The 18,576-nt window shown below is 45.3% G+C and overlaps 1 protein-coding gene across 1 annotated transcript in view; it reads left to right on the top strand.

Annotated features, from left to right (window-relative positions):
* Kif13b (kinesin family member 13B) overlaps window positions 1-18,576 on the top strand; it is a 94,760-nt gene that overhangs the window by 20,720 nt on the left and 55,464 nt on the right. Inside the window, exons 8-17 of the mRNA XM_059273479.1 lie at window positions 241-453; window positions 1,991-2,101; window positions 3,202-3,336; window positions 8,215-8,345; window positions 11,301-11,387; window positions 12,767-12,957; window positions 13,797-14,007; window positions 15,530-15,692; window positions 17,014-17,160; window positions 18,360-18,509. Coding sequence (XP_059129462.1) covers window positions 241-453; window positions 1,991-2,101; window positions 3,202-3,336; window positions 8,215-8,345; window positions 11,301-11,387; window positions 12,767-12,957; window positions 13,797-14,007; window positions 15,530-15,692; window positions 17,014-17,160; window positions 18,360-18,509 — 1,539 coding nt within the window. The remainder of the gene's footprint in view (window positions 1-240; window positions 454-1,990; window positions 2,102-3,201; window positions 3,337-8,214; window positions 8,346-11,300; window positions 11,388-12,766; window positions 12,958-13,796; window positions 14,008-15,529; window positions 15,693-17,013; window positions 17,161-18,359; window positions 18,510-18,576) is intronic.

Raw genomic sequence — 18,576 nt, 5'->3', positions numbered from 1 at the left:
AGTCTGGTCAACAGAGTGAGTTCTAGGACAGCCAGGACTACACAGAGAAACCCTCCATCTCCCGCCCCCCCCAAAAAAGAAAAGAAAGTAATTGGCAGAGAAGAGAGAGCCCAGGCTTGAGCCTCACGAGGGTCTGCAGGTTAGCCTCCATTCTGTCCTTTCCGTGCTTGGCCTTGTAATGTTTTAGTCTTTCAGATTTCAGCTTTCTTAAAAGACTCCTCACTGTGTTCTTCCCGGTAGGACAGTCTGGGGGGTAATAGCAAGACCGCCATGGTGGCCACTGTGAGCCCAGCCGCTGATAACTATGACGAAACCCTGTCAACCCTGAGGTATGCTGATCGAGCAAAGCACATCGTCAACCACGCTGTGGTGAACGAGGATCCTAACGCGAGAATTATCCGAGATCTCCGGGAAGAGGTGGAGAAGCTCCGGGAGCAGCTGACCAAGGCAGAGGTGTGAGACACAGCCGGATGGGCTCTGTGTCACCGAGGGCCATGGCAAACTGGAATGTGGATTTTCTTCCCCTGATTCTGGTCTTTTCTTGAGCAGTACTCTGCTAGGAACTCTGGAATTCCCTATGGGAAGAGAAGTTTGAATTGGGTTGCCATGTTTGAAATTTAGTTTGTTTTTTCTTTAAAGATTTATTTATTTATTATGTATACAGTGTTCTGTTTGTATGTATGTCTGCACACCAGAAGAGGGCACCAGATCTCATTATAGATGATTGTGAACCATCATATGGTTGCTGGGAATTGAACTCCGGACCTCTGGAAGAGCAGTCAGTGCTCTTAACCTCTGAGCCATCTCTCCAGCCCGAAATTTAGTTTTTTATGACTGTTGAAAAGGATTGGATAAGAGAGAATATGGGGAGTAGGAAAAATGTTTCTTCCCATTTCTGTCCAGGAAGCTGACAGACTAGAATAAGAGGAGAGAAAGAGAGACAGTGGGGACAAGATAAGTGATTTAATTTTGTGCAGAAACTGACTGGGCTTACAGTCGTGGGGAAAGGGAATTGGATGGATTTTTTTTTTTTTTTCATTTGTTAGCCTGCAGTTAGAACAGAAGACGCCCTCACCTTTATAATGCGCTCTTCCCTGTTGTGGGTGAGTTATGTTTGGAGAGTAATACTGTAAAGCGTCTCAGGACAGCCGTAGCCAGAGCTTGGAGGTGTTCTGTGCAGCCATCTCCATTCACTCTGTGTCAGGTGATGCTTAGGTTCTGTAACGGGGTTTGAAGATCACAGTGCTTGTCTGGATGCAAGCACTTTCCTGTGTTAGCATGAACTGTCATACTCAGGGTTCCTGCTGTGGTTAGTGTGTCTGTCCCAGGGCCTTGTCCCTGGCGCTGGCACCATAGCCCTTTCCTGTCTCATTATTTTAACTGTGGTAGAAAATCAAGAAGCCATGTGGTCATAACAATTACCTTGATCATGGATTTAGTTTGTTTTTTTCCTATTGAATTTTATCCTGATTTTATAGTTCTTCAAGAACCTTGGGGATGTGGTTTCTGTCTTCTCTTTATTAATAACACCATCTGGTCACTTCTCTGCCTTATGGCTTAGATGAAGTGTTATTAACATTGTCCAGTTTGCAGCATGCACACAAGTAACTTGTGTAGCCTTGAGCACATTCCTGACATCACCATTAGGAAGACTGAGATGAAGCAGTGCCCATGAGTCTAGATGTACAACCTATTGGAATTAAAGTCATTAGCCCTCGATAAGTAGCGTGGCACGTTTATCTCCTGAAAGAGTGAAATCCTCACATTAGGCTGGAGGAAAGGGAAGAGTTAAGTTGTCTTTATGAATGTGTCATAGCTGATTCTTGGGTCTGTAGTCTTCCCGTTATAGGCGTTGTGGTCCCTGATGGCCACTACCTTCCATAGGTAGGTGGAGAACTCAGTGGCAGGCAGTAGCCCTGTCCTTTCACAGCCAGTTGATTGTTCTTTCCTGCTGCCAAACAGACACTTCAATGTAATGTTTTGTTTTTAGGCAATGAAATCTCCGGAGTTGAAAGACCGTCTGGAAGAATCCGAGAAGCTCATCCAGGAAATGACTGTGACCTGGGAGGAGAAACTAAGGAAGACTGAGGAGATCGCACAGGTTTGTGTTGGGGGCAGCTTGCTGTGGGACTCGGGGGGTGGTGAGGCAAAGCTAGCACATTGATGGGCCTGCAGGTCCCCTAGGGCTGCACTTCAGAGAATCGGTCTGAAGGTAAAGATTTCATAGCTTCAGTAGCTTGTTTCTATATGAGAAATGATTAGTTTTGTAGTATCAGTAGTTATTTCTTATTTATGCTGGAGATTGAACTCAAGACCCCATACATGCTAAGCAGGTAACCCACTACTGAGCTACACATATTTATTGAGAATTTCATGCATGCATACAGTGTGTTGTGATCACAGTCACTTCCCACTCCTTCCTCCTAACTCTGTATTGTGCATATACTCATGGGTGCGTGGCCGTTCACTGGGGCATGGTTGACCTAACAGGTGCCATACCCTTAGAAAACTGGCCTTCCCTCCACAGCAGCCGTCTACTGTCACTAACTTTGGGTGGGGACTCCTGAGCCCCTACCGCCTCCGTTCTGGAATGGTGACTGGCTTGATTGTGGACAGGTTTATGGAGGCACCATAGTGGCAGTGAATTCAGGACTGCAGTGGTCCTGCTATGACCAGAGGACACTGTTTCACCTTGCTCCTTTCCAACCTCTGGCTCTTACAGTCTTTCTGTCTCTTCTTCCTTGATAGATGCTGAGCCTGTGTTGGGGAAGGGGTTGATACGGATGTCTATTTTTGCTAAGCCCTAATTTTTAACTTTAAATTTATTTTAATGTTTTTAATTTACACTGTTGTGGAACTGTTCCACTCTGATGACCGTGACCTGAGAGGAGACATTAAGTTCTGTGTAGCTCATGGTGGTACAGTGTGGGAAAGTGAGTGTAATAAGATATGGAGGAGAGGGCATGGGCCAGGTTGAAGGGCCATGTGAACTTTATAGGGGTGCTTTGACCTTCATTCTGGCAAAGTGAAACTTTTATACATTTGGAAAGAGAAAAATATGATCATCTTTATTTTTTCCAAGAATGCTTTTTTTCATTTAATGATAAAGATGTGGGACAGTCTTCCGATACTGTCAGATCCTCTGTGTTGTGCTGCCTCTGTGGCTGGGAATCACCACTTCTCTGGTGTATCTGTTTGCAGGAGCGGCAGAAGCAGCTTGAGAGCCTTGGGATATCTCTTCAGACTTCTGGAATCAAAGTTGGGGACGACAAGTGCTTCCTGGTTAACTTGAACGCTGACCCCGCTCTGAATGAGCTCCTGGTGTACTACTTAAAGGTGAGTGCACTGCCTTCATGGAGCGCTCTGTGAGATGTGGGGAACTGTGCTCGGTACTGATTGCTTTTATTTCATCAGTTGGAGGGTAGGGCAGTCTTGGGTTTTTCGATCAGTTTCCATTTTCTGTCTTTGAGTGATGTCATTGAACTACTTATATAAAAAGAATATTCTGATATTATTTCCAACAAGTTAAGTAATATACCCACCATTATTTAATATAATTTATGGGGAATATTTTCTTAAACATGAGAGGAAATATTTAAAGTTCTTACTTAGGGCCACATGAAAGGAGATTGATGTTTCCAATAACTTTTAGGAAAAATTTGCAAGTTCAAATTATCAACCTATTTGGAAAAAAACAAAACAAAACAAAACAAAAGGGAGAGCTGATCACCCAGACATTGGGAGGATCAGCGCATGAAGCAGACAGGAAAATCCAGTACACATTGAAATCTGAACATCCCAGTTGGGAGAGCCAGGAAAGTCCTTGAGCCTGACACAGTAAGATATGAGGAGGGCTTCATGTTCCCCTCACCTATCCCAGAGCCTGAGTTACTAACACTTAGATTCTAGCCCAGGGTCAGTACAACCAGGTGCAGGTTCTTCCCATCGGATACATGGACTAATGTGGCTAGGAAAGCAGAGCTGGTTTTGATAAAGTTGGAGACAGTTGTAAAGATGGTGTAATTTCACTTCTAAGAACACTCACATTAGCTAGTGTCCTTTTGCTTTCTAGTACTGTGATAAAAAAAAACCATGACCAAAGCACCTTGGTGAGAAAAGGGTTTATTTCAGCTCACAGTCCGTCATGAAGGAAACCCGGACAGGAATTACAGACAGGAACCTGGAGGCAGGAGCTGAAGCAGAGGCCCTGGAGGGGTGCTGCTTACTGCCTTGCTCCCATGGTTGTTTTATTAGCACCCAGGACCACCTGATCAGAGGTGGCACTGCCCATGGTGGGCTGGGCCCTTCCGCATCAATCATTAATCAAGGACATGCCCATAGACTTGCCCCCAGGCAGTTTGATGGAGGCATCTTCTCTATTTAGGTTCCATCTTCCCAAAGGACTCTAGTTGTGTCAAGTTAACAATTGACAAAGATCCAACCAGCACAGCTGCTTTCTTCCTTTTCATCAAGGATACACTGGAATAATTGCTTAGTGTCATTTTGATAAGTACCCCCACCTTTTTTTTTTTTTTTAAACTAAGTATCTCTTATAGTGTTTGGCAATGCTATGAGTTAAATAATGTCTTTGACACCTACATGAATGAGTGCATATCTAGTGCAGAGCAAGGCTTTTCTGGTTCTGTCTTTACACACTGGAGGAGGTTGCCTCTGGCTAGCTTCATAGGTTCATATGAAGACTGTATATATGGACAGATTTTATAGACAGAAACACTATACAACTATACTGTATTCTCTATTCTGCTTTCTTCCACACATGCTATTTTTGCCTATTAAAAATAATGTGTTGGGCTAAAGAGATGGCTCAGTGGTTAAGAGCACTGGCTGCTCTTCCAGAGGACCTGGGTTTGATTCCCAGCACCCACATGGTGGCTCACAACTGTCTGTAACTACAGCTGGGTGTTGTGGTGCAGACCTTTAATTCCAGCGCTTGGGAGGCAGAGGCAAGAGGAGGATCTCTAAAGTTCAAGGCCAGCCTGTTCTACATAGAGGATTCCAGGACAACCAGAGCTACGTAGTGAAACCCTCTCTCAAAATAAAACCAACTAACCAACCAAAAAAACCCAACTGTCTGTAATACCAGTTCTAGGGGATCCAGTGCCTTTTTCTGGCTTCCAATGGTACTAGGCATGCAAGTGGCACATAGACATACTTGCAGCCAAAGTACCCATACACATAAAGTAAATAAAAAATTAAAAATAATACATCGTCACAATTCTCATGGCACTTTTGAACAGTGTTGGCAGCATCTTTTTAAAAATATGCTGTGTATCTCTGTGTTGGTGCACATGTACACACAGACGTGTGTGGGCATGCATGTGACGATCAGGGAACAACCTGGGGTGTCATGCTCATGAAAGACATCTACCTCCTTTGAGACAGCATTTCTCAATGGTCAGATTGCCTGGCAGGTGAGCCCCAGGAACCCTCCTGTTTCTCCCTCCTCAGGACTGGGATAACAAGTATGCTTGACATTTGTGAGTTCTGGGATCCAACTCAAGTCCTCCTGCTTACAAGGCAAGGCATGCTGTCTCTCCCAGCCCAGCATCCTGAGTTAGAACAGAGGCTACAGACACTCATGGACTCAGGGAATATGCACAGTAAAGTAGGACTGAGGCCACACTACCTCTTTGGGGTTCCCAGAGTTAGGAATTCCTTTTCCTTCAGAGGTGGTACAGTCCAAATTACAGGATACACAGAAAAACAAAACAAAATAACCCACAAAAAGCAATCCACTGATGTCTGTTCTGTAAGTAAAAACTCTAAGTCAGCAGCAGCTGTTTGGGTAGGGACTTTTGGAGGACTAAGAACATTTCTGGTCCCTTGTGTGGAGGAAACTGGTTCTCTTCCAGAATGGTCAGCCCCTTTTGAGCCCAGTCTGAGGCAGTGCCAGGCTCTGATGGCAAGTCCATACTCATGACAAGGCACATTCAGGAGGGTGAGCACAGTCCAAGAATGGTCTCTCTTTAGAAAATGCCACCATGTGGGATGGGGGAATTTGGAGGCTGCACTTTTTTTTTCTTAGCCTGCAACTTCTAAGTCAGTTCGAATGGATGTGATGACTTCCTCTCTCCAGGTGACTCTCCCCACATCATCTGCAGATGCAGGTTCCAGATTAAAACATCTCTGATGTCCTCCTGTGTCCAAGTAACAGGATTTTCTCCTCCAAAATGTACCCCTCCATCTGTATTCTGCTATACCTTATACTGTTACCTTTTGGAATATTTGGGCCCTGTCTTACACACAGAGATACAGTTCCTTATTAACTCATCCTGTTTTGCTTACCGTGTATCATCCCATTCCAGCTTTAGGTACACATTAGATAATTTTTTTGGGTAGAGTGGGGTGGAGCATGTTTCTGAGACTGGATCTCAGGCTGACCTTGAATTTAGCAGTCTTCCTGCCTCAGCCTAAGTGCTGGGATTATAGGCCTGTGTATATACTAAGGAGATAGCCTGTGAGAAATTTCTGCATGTTTTTTCCCCCTGTTGCTTAGAGTGTACTGTTGACTTTGAGCAGTAAAGAGTTGGCAGAGCTGAGTCTTTTGAATTTAGTGTCTGGGATCCTAGTGTACCTTCCAAATCATAATAGATTGTAAACTCAAGTGAGAGACTGAGATTGTCCTTTATGATCTAAACTCTAATTGAGACTTGACAGTTTCTTGTGTCTCTAGGGATCCAGTGCTTCTCACATATTTGATATGCAAAGTATTTGGTGAAAAAAGTGGATTTCTAGCTGGGTGGTGGTGGTGCACACCTTTAGTCTCAGCACTGGGTAGGCAGAGGAAGGTGGATCTCTGACTTCAAGGCCAGCCTGGTCTACAGAGCGGGTTCCAGAATAGCCAGGACTAGACAGAGAAACCCTGTCTTGAAAAACCAAAAAAAGAAAGAAAAGAAAAAAGAAAAGAAAAGGAAAGAAAAGACTTTCTTTTCGTAGAACTTGGATTGTACTTTCCCTGTTTGAGTTGATGTCTCCTGTTTCTGCTGACTCGTAATTCGCTGTCTATGGATACCAGCGCCATTGCAGACTGTCTTGTGTTGGTTGTACAGCTGCAGGAGTCTTCCGTAGTTTACGGTCCAAACAAGGAGGAAAACAGCATTTGCAAAACAGTAACTCAGTAATTACTGGTTCTTAAGTGTCACAGAGGCTCAGAAGAGGGAGAAATCAGGTTATACCAGCCTGTGCAGTTTCCATGCTAGTTGTTGTGGTGGGCCAGAGGCCTCAGTGCCCCGGTAACCTGGGGCAGTGTGACAGTGACTAGGTAGCTGGTCGAGTTCTGAAGATATAATATTAAAAGCCCAGATAGAAGGGCTGGAGAGATGGCTCAGTGATTAAGATCACTGGCTGTTCTTCCAGAGGACCTGGTTCATTTCCCAGCACCCACATGCCTGCTCACAACTGTCTGTGACCTTAGTCCCTCAGGATCTTCAATCTTCTTTTGGTCTTCACAGGCACAGCCTGCCCATGGTGCAGATATACATGCAGGCAAAACACTCAAACACTTAAAAATTAAGGGGAAAATATCTTAGAAAAAAAAAAAAAAGAAAGTGTCTGAAATGAGGCACATATGTGGAGGTCAGCAGAAAACTTGTGGAAGTCAGCTCTCTTTCTTCCATGTTTTCTTCTGGGGATTGAACACAGTTTGTTAGGCTTAGCAGCAAGTGCCCTAACCTGCTGAGCCATTTTGCTGGCCCCAGATACTGTCTCCAAGCAGCTTTTATCCTTGTAGTGGTCTCATTGTAATTAGTTCCCCTCCCTCCCTCCCTCCCTCCCTTCCTCCCTCCCTCCCTCCCCCCCCCCCCCCTTTCTTTTCTCTCCTGAAACAGTCTCAGGTAGCTAAAGCTGGCCTTGAACTTACTGTGCAGTTCCGGATCCTTCAACTCCGTCTGCCAGGGCCAGCTCTGTAACTGTAGTTGTTGGACCATATTTTGATATGTTGTTGATACATGGCTTATACTCTGAGAGTGGTATAAAATATTTAGAATCAAGATGGTAAGAGAAATAACAAATGTAGACAGACATGAATGTAAGATTGTATTTTGACAACAACTGGAGGGACATCGCATATTTTAAGGATCCAGAACTCATGGAATGAATGTCAGGGGCCACCACTCATTTGCATTCAGAGTCTTGTGCCTGAGGGGGCTAAATGAAGCTGGTCTTAATTCATAGGGAACTCTGCCTCTTTCCTAGGAGCACACACTGATAGGGTCAGCAAATTCCCAGGACATCCAGCTCTGCGGGATGGGCATTCTTCCCGAGCACTGTATCATAGACATCACGCCTGAAGGCCAGGTCATGCTGACCCCTCAGAAGGACACCAGGTAACATGCTTAAGTTAGCGGGAACTACACTAGGTGCAGGGGGGCGGGGATGAGGGACATGGGCCTGCTTTCATTTCAGCTCACATAAGACACCCTGTTATGTGTCAGGCTCTTCCTGTTTAATCTTAGCACCTCTCACACACCCACTGCCCACTCACATGGCCTCATTTTTAAAAAATACTTATTTACTTTTAAATTATGTGTATGTATATGTGTGTCAGGGGATATGCACATGGGTGCAGGTATTTAAGGAGACCAGAGTCGTCAGATTCCCTGAAGCTCACAACCACCTGACAGAGGTGCTAGGAATCGAACTCAGGTCCTCTGGAGGAGCAGTATGCTCTTAACCACTGAGCCATCTCTCCAGCCCCCTTCACTGTGCTTTGATCAGAACCTTTTCTACCACTCTAGGCTGCTCTCATTTACTGCTCAGCTGGCAGGCTCTCCTCTGGTTGGGAGGAAGTCCCTAAACTCTCCCATTTATCTCCTCTTCCCGCTGCCATTCTTTTGGCCTGTCAGCTCCCGTTTGACTTTTAGGGCTAAGCTCTGCCAGTGTTTACTTGGGGAGTTCCCTGTTAGCTACATTTTTAATGATGGAAGTAATTCCTAAACCCTCTCCTCATCCAGCCAAAGCACACTTCTACCCCAGGTCCTTCCTGGCACCCTGGCACTGCCACAGGCAGACATTCCACATGCTGCCCCCAAGTCTGAATGACAAGTCCAAGTACTTCAACTTGGGAGAGCTTCCCAGTGGTCTTTGGGTGGAGGATATGGACAAAAATTTTCCAGAACTCAAAGTTCTTGTCAGAAGGCGCAATTTTGTTGCTGGCAACGAATGCTGCCAGTTGTTTTCCTTGGCAACAGGCTCCCTCTGCTCACTGCTCACCTGGAAGATTGAAGTGTGCTTTGTGTGTGTTAAGGCGTCACTGTTTTTGGCACAATGCAGTGGTGCTTTCTGGAAAATTCTCATCTTGTCAGTTGAGAGAGTAAAGGTGCTGTATGCTCAGGGTCAGGGTTTACTCAATGCCATACTGCTTGATCCTAGGATAGTCCGGTGGAGCACTTCTCTCTGACAAGACTGCATTTGCTGTTGAAGCCTTGCTGTGTGTACAGCTTCAGCAGGGTGGCTCATGGTCTATGAGTGTTAGCACAGGGGACAGGTGGGTGACCAGCATGGTCTATATGAGTGTCAGACAGGCTGATGACTGATGTGGTCTGTATGAGTGACAGCATAGGAGACAGGCCACTGCTGCAGTGGAAGCAGTTTCTGTCATGGGGACCTCATGTCAATTGACCTTTAAGAACTGGTTTATAGTTTCTTAAATCATGATGTCACTGCAGTGCTTTCCCAAAGTAAGCCATATTCACTCTCTCTCTCTTTCTCCCCCGCCCCACTCTCTGTTTCTTTTCCTGATGCAAAATTTCTCTGTATAGCCCTGACTGTCCTGGAACTTGATCTGTAGACAGGTCTGGCCTTGAACACAAGAGGTCCACCTGCTTCTGCCAAATGCTGGGATTAAAGGCATGTGCCCCCACGCCCAGCCTCCTGCTTTCTTTCTTAACTCATTGTATTTGAAGAATGGTACCATAAAGCCTTAGGTGTGCGAAGTTTAGCACATCACAACTTTATATTTGATCTTGTACTTTGAATATTCATTCAGACAGAAGCAAAAGGGTCAGTGTTAATGTTTAAGAATCCACATGGGGAGCAAGGTTTGAGTGGGAGTAAGAGTTTGTGCAGATGGAAACGCATGGGAAATTGTGAACACATAAAGCCAGGTAAGACCATAGCTTAGTCATGTGGTGGCATGTGCTCATAAGCATAGAACCAAGGAGGCTGAGGCAGAAGGATCCTGCGCTCAAGGTCTATATAGTAAGAACCTGTCTCAAAAACCAAACAACCAATACCAAACAAGCAAGGTTATAGCTTTACAGAGTTTAATGACACTCAGAGACCAGAGTGCTCAGCAGGCTCTGCAGAGGAAATGGAATCCAAAATGGATTTGGACTGTGAGAAAGATTCTGGAGGCTGGAGAGGGTGGGACCTTCTTCCAGAGGCTGGAGAGGGGCAGGACCTTGTTTCTTGATGAAGCAATAAATGATTCCAGGGACTGATAGGTTCCCCAGTGGAGGAAGAGTTGATTGTGCTTAGTGTACAGAAAAGAAATGTTTTCAAAGGAGCTGAAGGCTCACTGGAAGAGGGAAGGAAGGAGATACAGAGGACCTCCTTGTGGAAGGAAGGAAAGGCCTTCCATGTCCAGTTAAAGAATTTGTACTTGATGTCCTGTTTCTTAGCCAGTGAGTCACTTGGCAGGAGAGAGGCGTGGGGCTGGTATCCAGGGAATATGCACAGGCGTAGTTTTCCACTTGTTTCCTGTCCTTCCAAATTCCTCCCATGCTAGTGTTCTACCCACCATGTCTACTATTGAAGTCTGTTATTGAACTAAACAGTTCAGCTGAACTGATGAGACTTCTGGATTGAAAGGACATGGATGATGCTTTCCACTGTGGGCAGTTTCAGAATCCCCTGTAGATCTCCTGTTGCATCCCTGGTATCTGCCACTGTTTCTAGAATCTGGCCACTTTACAGGCTTTTTATCCATCTGGGTTGGCTCTGCTTTGTTTCCTTGCTCTGTCTTTCATTATTACCTGTCACAGCTCCATATTTACTCCCCACTACTATCTAAGATGTTCAGAGCTTTGAGAAACAGAGGTTGATTTCTGACAGTGCCATCAGTGTGTAAAGTGGACTATATAATGCTTAGAACTTTGAGGACTGTAAAATAACAATGCTTAATGTCCTCAGCATTTCAGGTAAGTATAGAGATGTAACTACACATGTGTAACTTCACCAAGGGCAGGTTTTGTTGAGGAAATGAATACTCTAACTGTAGTAGGAGATGGTGGAAGCCGAGAGTATGGTCATCCTGCTCATGCTGCGCTTTTCCCCCACAGAACATTTGTAAATGGGTCTTCTGTCTCCAGCCCCATCCAGCTGCACCATGGGGACAGGATACTTTGGGGAAACAACCATTTCTTCAGGTATGGCATGGCTCACATTCCTGAAGGTGGGAGGCCATTAAAGACTGTGTTCTGAAACAGAAGAGTCATTTTAAGTGTGAATGGCATAAAAATGACACCTTATTGTATGTTTATTCATGCTTATGCGTATATGTTGTATGCATGGCTTGTATGTCTGTTCATATATGTGAACCCTGGGGGCTTAGAAGAACATGTCTCTTCATCAGAAGTACTGAGTTTACTTATTTGTTTATTTTTCTTCCCAGTGTAAAATTTTCCCTCAATCTGGTATCAGAATTAATTCATTTTTTTTCCTATTGGGTTTGCTGTCCATCTGTCCATCAGTCATCTGTCTGCACACTGTTCCTCTTTTCTTTTGTCTGAAAAAGCAGTAGTAGAAACACTGGATGTAGTTTCCTTATCCTCTCGAGGAGGTTGGTGGTTTCTCTGACCACACTTTCAACAAGTCCCAGCACACTGGGCACTGATGGCTTAAGCAGGTCGTATATCTCCAGACAGTGAGAAGCCCTCAGGGGGAAGGCTGCTAGAGTGGGCTGTGCTTCTCAGAAAGGCCATGGCTGTGGTCTACCATTTTCTTGGCACTTCTCCATGGATTAGCTGTGTCCCTGCAGCCATGAAAGAAGCATTCAGCTCACAGGGACAAAAGGGCATCAAAGGACAGCCTTGCTGTCCTCTTGTCAGGGCACCAGAAATCTTCCCTTTAGTTCCCTTGAGTGGACTCTGTCTCGTAGTTGCAAGGGAGTATGCAAAGGAAGGCTCTCACCTGTGACTGCAACACTGTGCCCCAAACATGGTGGGTTTTTTATTGTGTGGTGAGGCAGGTGAGCCGCTGTAGCGTTCAGACGCTGGTCTCTTCTTTCTGTCCCTGGCCAATGTCCTGCTGGCTAACGGACTTTGCTCATAACTGATGCTGGTCTTTACTTGTATGTCACTTGCTGTCTTGATCTTACAGGAAAGATTAGAAGGGTACAAGCTCATGGGAAATGCTTTTCATTTTTTTTTCTCTTCCACACTAAAGTGTTGTTGACTAGTCTCCCAGACCCTCAGGTGGTTCCTGAGGCTTTTGTGTGCACTGTGGTGTTTTACATATAAGGTCTCCCGAGACTTGTCAGCATGTCTCGTTCTTGTCCTGATGTGGTCCTGAGCTTTTCTCTTTCACCTGGTTTGCAGAAGTTGTGTGTAAGACTTTGCTGTAAGCACTTGTACACGTGAGGATGTTTTATTTCTATTTCTAGAGTACGAAGTTCCTAATTGCAGCAGCTTCTTGGTACAGCTGAGACATTCCCTTTGCCTCTAGCAAATGCCAGTGTGTAAGGGATGGAATGAATAAGCATCCTTCTTAGAAATTTAAAAAGTAGTGATTTTTTTTTTACCCCAAGACTCAACCTGCCAAAAAAGAAAAAGAAAGCTGACCGAGAGGATGAGGAGCATGAGACCTCCCTGAAGAACGACAGCAGTTGTGAGCACCTGGATGCTGATGGGGACTCCTCCAGTGAGGTGTCCAGCGAGGTCAACTTCAACTTCGAGTATGCACAGATGGAGGTGACCATGAAGGCCCTTGGCAGCAACGGTGAGCATGGGCTATGCTTGCGGGAGGTGCTGAGCATGTTTCTAATGATACCCTTCCCTTGATGACCTCTGAACTCTGTTTGTATCCTTGGCGGGAATAATTGATTGTACTTACAGATCGTCCACTCTCTCTGTTGTGATAGAGAAATCACTGCAAACTTGCCCTTATGGGTGGAATTGCCCAGGTTTGAAGTGTGACTGCCTTTGGCTTCTTATATTTCTGGAGCACTTGCCATGACCTAGGTTCTGCATAGAATATATTTTAGCCTTCTCTTTTGTGTTTTGCAGACAGTGTGGAATCTATCTAAAGTATGTAACACAAGTAACTGGCAGTGAGAAAGCCGCACTCATTCCAAATTGTCTGAAATACATCAGGTTGTGGCAGTTCAAATGATGAATGTCTGAAGTATACCGTATGTCTTAGTTAGAGTTTCTGTTGATGTGAAGAGATATCATGACATGGCGAACTCTTATAAAGGAAAACATTTGATTGAGAGAGGGGGTTTGCTTATAGTTCAGAGGCTTAGTCCATTATCATCATGGCACAAGGACCATGGCAGCATATAGGCAGATGTGGTGCTGGAGAAGTAGCTGAGAGTCCTACATCTAGCAGGCAATAGGAAATGGTCTGAGGTCTGGGCAGTATCCTGAGCATAGGAAACCTCAAAGCCCATCCCCACAGTGACTTACTTCTAACAAGGCCATACCCACTCCAACAAAGCCACACCTCCTAATAGTGCTACTTCCTATAAGCTAATGGGGGCCAATTACATTCCAACTACCACACCATAATTTCTTATTCATTATGCTTTTTTTTTTTTTAAACTCTAACATGTTCAGATCCAATGCAGTCCATATTGAACAGCCTAGAACAGCAGCATGAGGAGGAAAAGCGGTCTGCTCTGGAGCGCCAGAGGCTCATGTACGAACATGAGCTGGAACAGCTCCGAAGAAGGCTGTCTCCTGAGAGGCAGAACTGCCGAGGTGTGGACCGGCTCTCCTTCCACTCACCCAGTGCCCAGCAGCGCCTGAGACAGTGGGCTGAGGAGAGGTAGGCACGCAGGACAGCCTGATTTGGGCAGTGTTTGTACTCCCCACCTGGGAAGGTTCTGGATAGGAACACTGGGTGATGCTTGCACAAGAACAACAAGTCAAGAGAGTGTTAGAGCCAAGAGTCCCTCCCTTTGTGTCTCTCCCTTCTCCTCCTCCTTTGCTTCTTTACCACCTCTCCCCTGTCTCTTTACTTCCTCTCCCTTTTTCTCTGCCATTTTTCTTTTGTTGTTATTTTTTGTTTTTGTTTTTTTTTTTTTTTTTTTTTTTGAGACAGGGTTTCTCTGTGTAGCTTTGCGCCTTTCCTGGATCTTGCTCTGTAGACCAGGCTGGCCTCGACCGCACAAAGATCCGCCTGCCTCTGCCTCCCGAGTGCTGGGATTAAAGGCGTGCGCCACCACCGCCCGGCCTTTTGTTGTTATTTTGAGATAGAGTTTTATACATATCTATCTCCCAAGTTGGCCTCGAAATCACTCTGTAGCATAGGCTGGCTTGGAACTTAGAATCCTCCTGCCTCCACACCCTGAGCAGAATTGCAAGTCTGCGCTCACATGCTGCCTATATTCGTCTTTTTTCTTCTCTCTGTTTTCTTTTCACAGCACTGAGGATTGAACCCATGGCCTAGTGCATGCTAGGCAGGCACTCTACCACCAAGCTGCATTCCAGCTCTTATTTTTCTGTTTTGGAAAGATGGGAATTGCTTGTACATTCAGCTTTCTTTAAAATAGCCCATGTTAGCTGGGTGTGTGACACACGCCTCTAATCTCAACATTTGGGAGGCAGAGGCAGGCAGATCCCTGGTCTTTTCAAGACTCGTCCTAGTCTCAGGACAAGTTCCAGGTTAGCCAGGGCTACACAGAGAAAGCCTGTCTCAAGAAAACACCACCACCATCACCAATAAAATGCTGTGTTCCATGCTGCTCATTTTCAGTCTGTGTGACCTCTGGCTTTGAATAGAGAAGTCTACTTTACCCTTGTGTCATGCTTTAGGTTATGAAGCTTGGTAGATGGCCCTTTTTAAGAAAGGGGGAAAGAAAATTGATAGTCTGGACTGGTGAGGTCAGGTAGGTAAAGCATGATGCTAATAAGATGCAGAGTACCAGCTTGATCTGTGTATGGGCTAATTAGCATAGCACTCAATGCCATCTCCCACAGTTCCAGAGTGCAGCACTAACCTCCTGCTACTCTGATCTGCATACAGGCATCATCCCTGTTGACTGCAGAGTGAGGCATGTAGAGTCTCCAGTCCTACTGAGTAGATCTTGAACTGATCAGGATGCTTGGTGTTTCATACACAGTTGAGTTTGCAGAGCCCTGCACCTACCTGTGGCCAGCTTGCTATGCAAGGAGTGTTGTGCTGTGACGTGGTCCAGAGACTAGTGTGTGCATGGGGTAATGTTAGTGCCATGTTCCAGTGTACAGAAGAGAGTTTGAATGAGCGGACTGTGACCGTGTGTCCCATATGCTGTTTTGTGTGTTGTTTCTGCATGCACCCACCAGCCCTACTTTATTTTATCTTAAAGAGAAGCAACATTGAATAACAGCTTGATGAGGCTGAGGGAGCAGATTGTAAAGGCCAACCTGCTGGTGCGAGAAGCTAGTTACATTGCAGAGGAGCTGGATAAAAGAACTGAGTATAAAGTTACCCTGCAGATTCCAGCCTCCAGCCTGGATGCCAACAGGAAGGTAAGGCATGTCAGAAATGCCAGTGCTGAGGTTGCACTGGGCTCCTCCACCCAGTGATTGGATCAGTGGGGAGGGGAGTTCATCCCTTCTCATTTCCTGAGTGTGTGTGTCTGTGTGTGCATGCTTGTGTGACTTTTAGCCACTAGGCCTGTATTCCTTGCTTCCCTTGGACCTATCGTTTCTTCCCATTCATCTTCCTTTCTTCAGACCTGCTTTTTTGTTGTTGTTTGAGACAAGGCCTCAAATTCAAGGCAAGTCTCCTGCCTCAGCCTCCCAAGTTCTGAGGTACGGGTATGAGCTTCTTGGATTTTTGGATTATATCTTGTGGTTATAATAGTTTAGGCTGGCTTTGAACTCTGTCTTCTTTCCTCAGTCTCCTGAGTGTAGGTTCATAAGCATGCACCACCACACCTGGAACATTGCTGTTCTAGAAAGAGTGCTTCAGTGGCACTTAGTACATATGCGGTGTTGTGCAGCCACTGGCTTTGCCTAATTCTCTGCCTTTTCAGTTGTTTTCAGTAGGAAACTGATTGTATTTGTTGCCCTCAAATGAGTGCCTGGGGTACTCTAGATAATTTATTCTTGTAAGCACTCCATATGGCTACTCTTTTAAAAGTCTACTTTATTAAGCATTAAGATAGTATTGATTAAAACAAATAAAAAATCATAGTTTTGGGGGCTGGCAGGATGGCTCACAGGGTAAAGGTGCCTGCTATTGAGCTTGGTGATCTGAGTTTGATCCCCAGGACCCACATGTTGGAAGGAGACTACCAACTCCTGAAAGATGACCTCTGACTTCCTCGTGTGCCATGATACATGAGTGCGTGCGCACGCGTGTACACACACACACACACACACACACACACACACACACACACACACTATAAAATAAATATAAAAACCCCTCACACTTCTAAAGATAAATGTTTGTTAGACTAGAATGGTGGCACACTCCTATAATCCCAGCCTTTAAGACAGTGATTTTCAACCTTTCTAATGCTGCGATCCTTTAATACAGTTCCTCATGTTGTGGTGAGGGATCCCAGCCATAAAATTATTTTTGTTGCTACTTCATAACTGTAATTTTGCTACTGCTATGAATCGTAATGTAAATACCTGAGTTTTTTTGATAGTTTTAGTTACCCCTGTTTGTCTCACAAAACAGTCACAATCCACAGGTTGAGAACTCCTGCTTTAGGATGTAGAAACAGGAAGATCAGGAGTTTGTGGCCAGCTTGGGCTACATGAAACCTAAAGAAAAAAAAAAGTTACCTAACTATCTCGGCTAACTTTGCCTTGTTGCCAACTCCTGTCTCTGCAGCGAGGCTCTCTCCTCAGTGAACCTGCCATCCAGGTGAGAAGGAAAGGCAAAGGAAAGCAGATTTGGTCTTTGGAAAAGCTGGAAAACAGGCTTCTGGATATGCGAGACCTCTACCAGGAGTGGAAGGAGTGTGAGGAAGACAGCCCGGTGAGTAGTCACTCCAGAGTTGCTAACCTGCCCGTCTGAGACGCGGCCACGTCCTAGCGAATCTGCTGCCTCAGGGACACTGAATGCTTTTCCACAATCGTGGCTCTAATTTTAAAAAGTTTATTTTAATCCCTAAGTTGTTGAGCTAATTAAGAATTTTAGTAATTGGTCATGTGCATGTCTTCTTTTTGAGTTCTAGCAGAATCTCCCCTTTCCGTCTGTTAGTGAGTGTGCCTGTCTCAGGTTGTTCTGGGGTCCTCTTAGAGGCAGGAAGCAGGCCGTCCCAGCACACTGCAGACAGCTGCCCCACAGTCCGTGGCCTCTCGGTCATCAGAAACAGATGCACCCTGGTATTGGCACTGCTAGGAAGGGCTTTGAAGGCATTTGATCCCAAAGTGCGTGCCCGAGACCCATGCTGGCGATGACCCCTCTATTGCCAGGTTTCCTCGTTGGGTCGGCCCTTAGTTGTACATGCTTAAAACAGAAATATACCCTGTGTATCTCGTTGTTGTTTTCTTCTAGACATTTGTTCTCTTGAGAGGGCTCCCTGGAGCCCAGCTTGTCTTCCTGCCTCAGCCTTCTGAGTGCCGGGACTGTGGAGTGCCCCGCCACACCCCGCTGCCTGTACGGGTGCCTGCAGCTCTGCTGGTCCCCTTCCCACGTGGACTTCTCTTCGTCCTTTTGCTTTTTTTTAACGCTTATTCTTTTTTCATATTGCCATCAATACAGATAGCTTTGAGATGATAGTCTTGCTTAAATTTGCAATTTTCTTCTGTATTCCTCTCCTTTTTTAACTTAGAAATAGGTGTAAAAAATGCAAAAAAGACCTCCTCACTGCGCTGATTCTCAGCATTGTGTTTAATTGTTTAGTAGGATCTTCCTGCCTAAAAGAACAGTGAAGAGGTTTAGTGCGCTCAGCTTTTTCTTTTCAGCTAGTCTGTGTATTTGTCTGTTTCTATGTCAAAACTTCTGCTTAAAGAAGCTCTCAGACACTGAGACAGGATCTCTGTGAATTCAGAGCTAGTCTGGTCTATATAGTGTGTTACAGAACAGCCAAGGCTGCATAGTGAGACCCTGTTTCAAAAAAAAAAAAAAAAAAAATAGGAGTCAGGATATAGTGGTAAAGTTATCGGTCAAATGAGCTTATTTTATGTGATTTTCTTTTTCTTTTGAGGTTGTATGTTTGAAATCTCTTTCAGGTCATCCGGTCCTACTTCAAGCGTGCTGACCCATTCTATGATGAGCAGGAAAATCACAGTCTAATTGGTGTGGCCAATGTCTTCCTGGAGACCCTGTTTTATGATGTGAAGTTACAGTATGCTGTGCCAATCATCAACCAGAAGGGAGAGGTTGGCTTTCACTCTGCCTCATTCTGCAGAGCAGTCAGGGGAACAGTGAGTGGGGGGGTGACAGGAC

This window comes from Peromyscus eremicus, chromosome 9 (genome assembly GCF_949786415.1).
Source record: "Peromyscus eremicus chromosome 9, PerEre_H2_v1, whole genome shotgun sequence".
Classification (NCBI taxonomy): domain Eukaryota; kingdom Metazoa; phylum Chordata; class Mammalia; order Rodentia; family Cricetidae; genus Peromyscus; species Peromyscus eremicus.
Note: the sequence above shows the minus strand (reverse complement) of the source record. Positions and strands in the feature narration are given on the sequence as shown.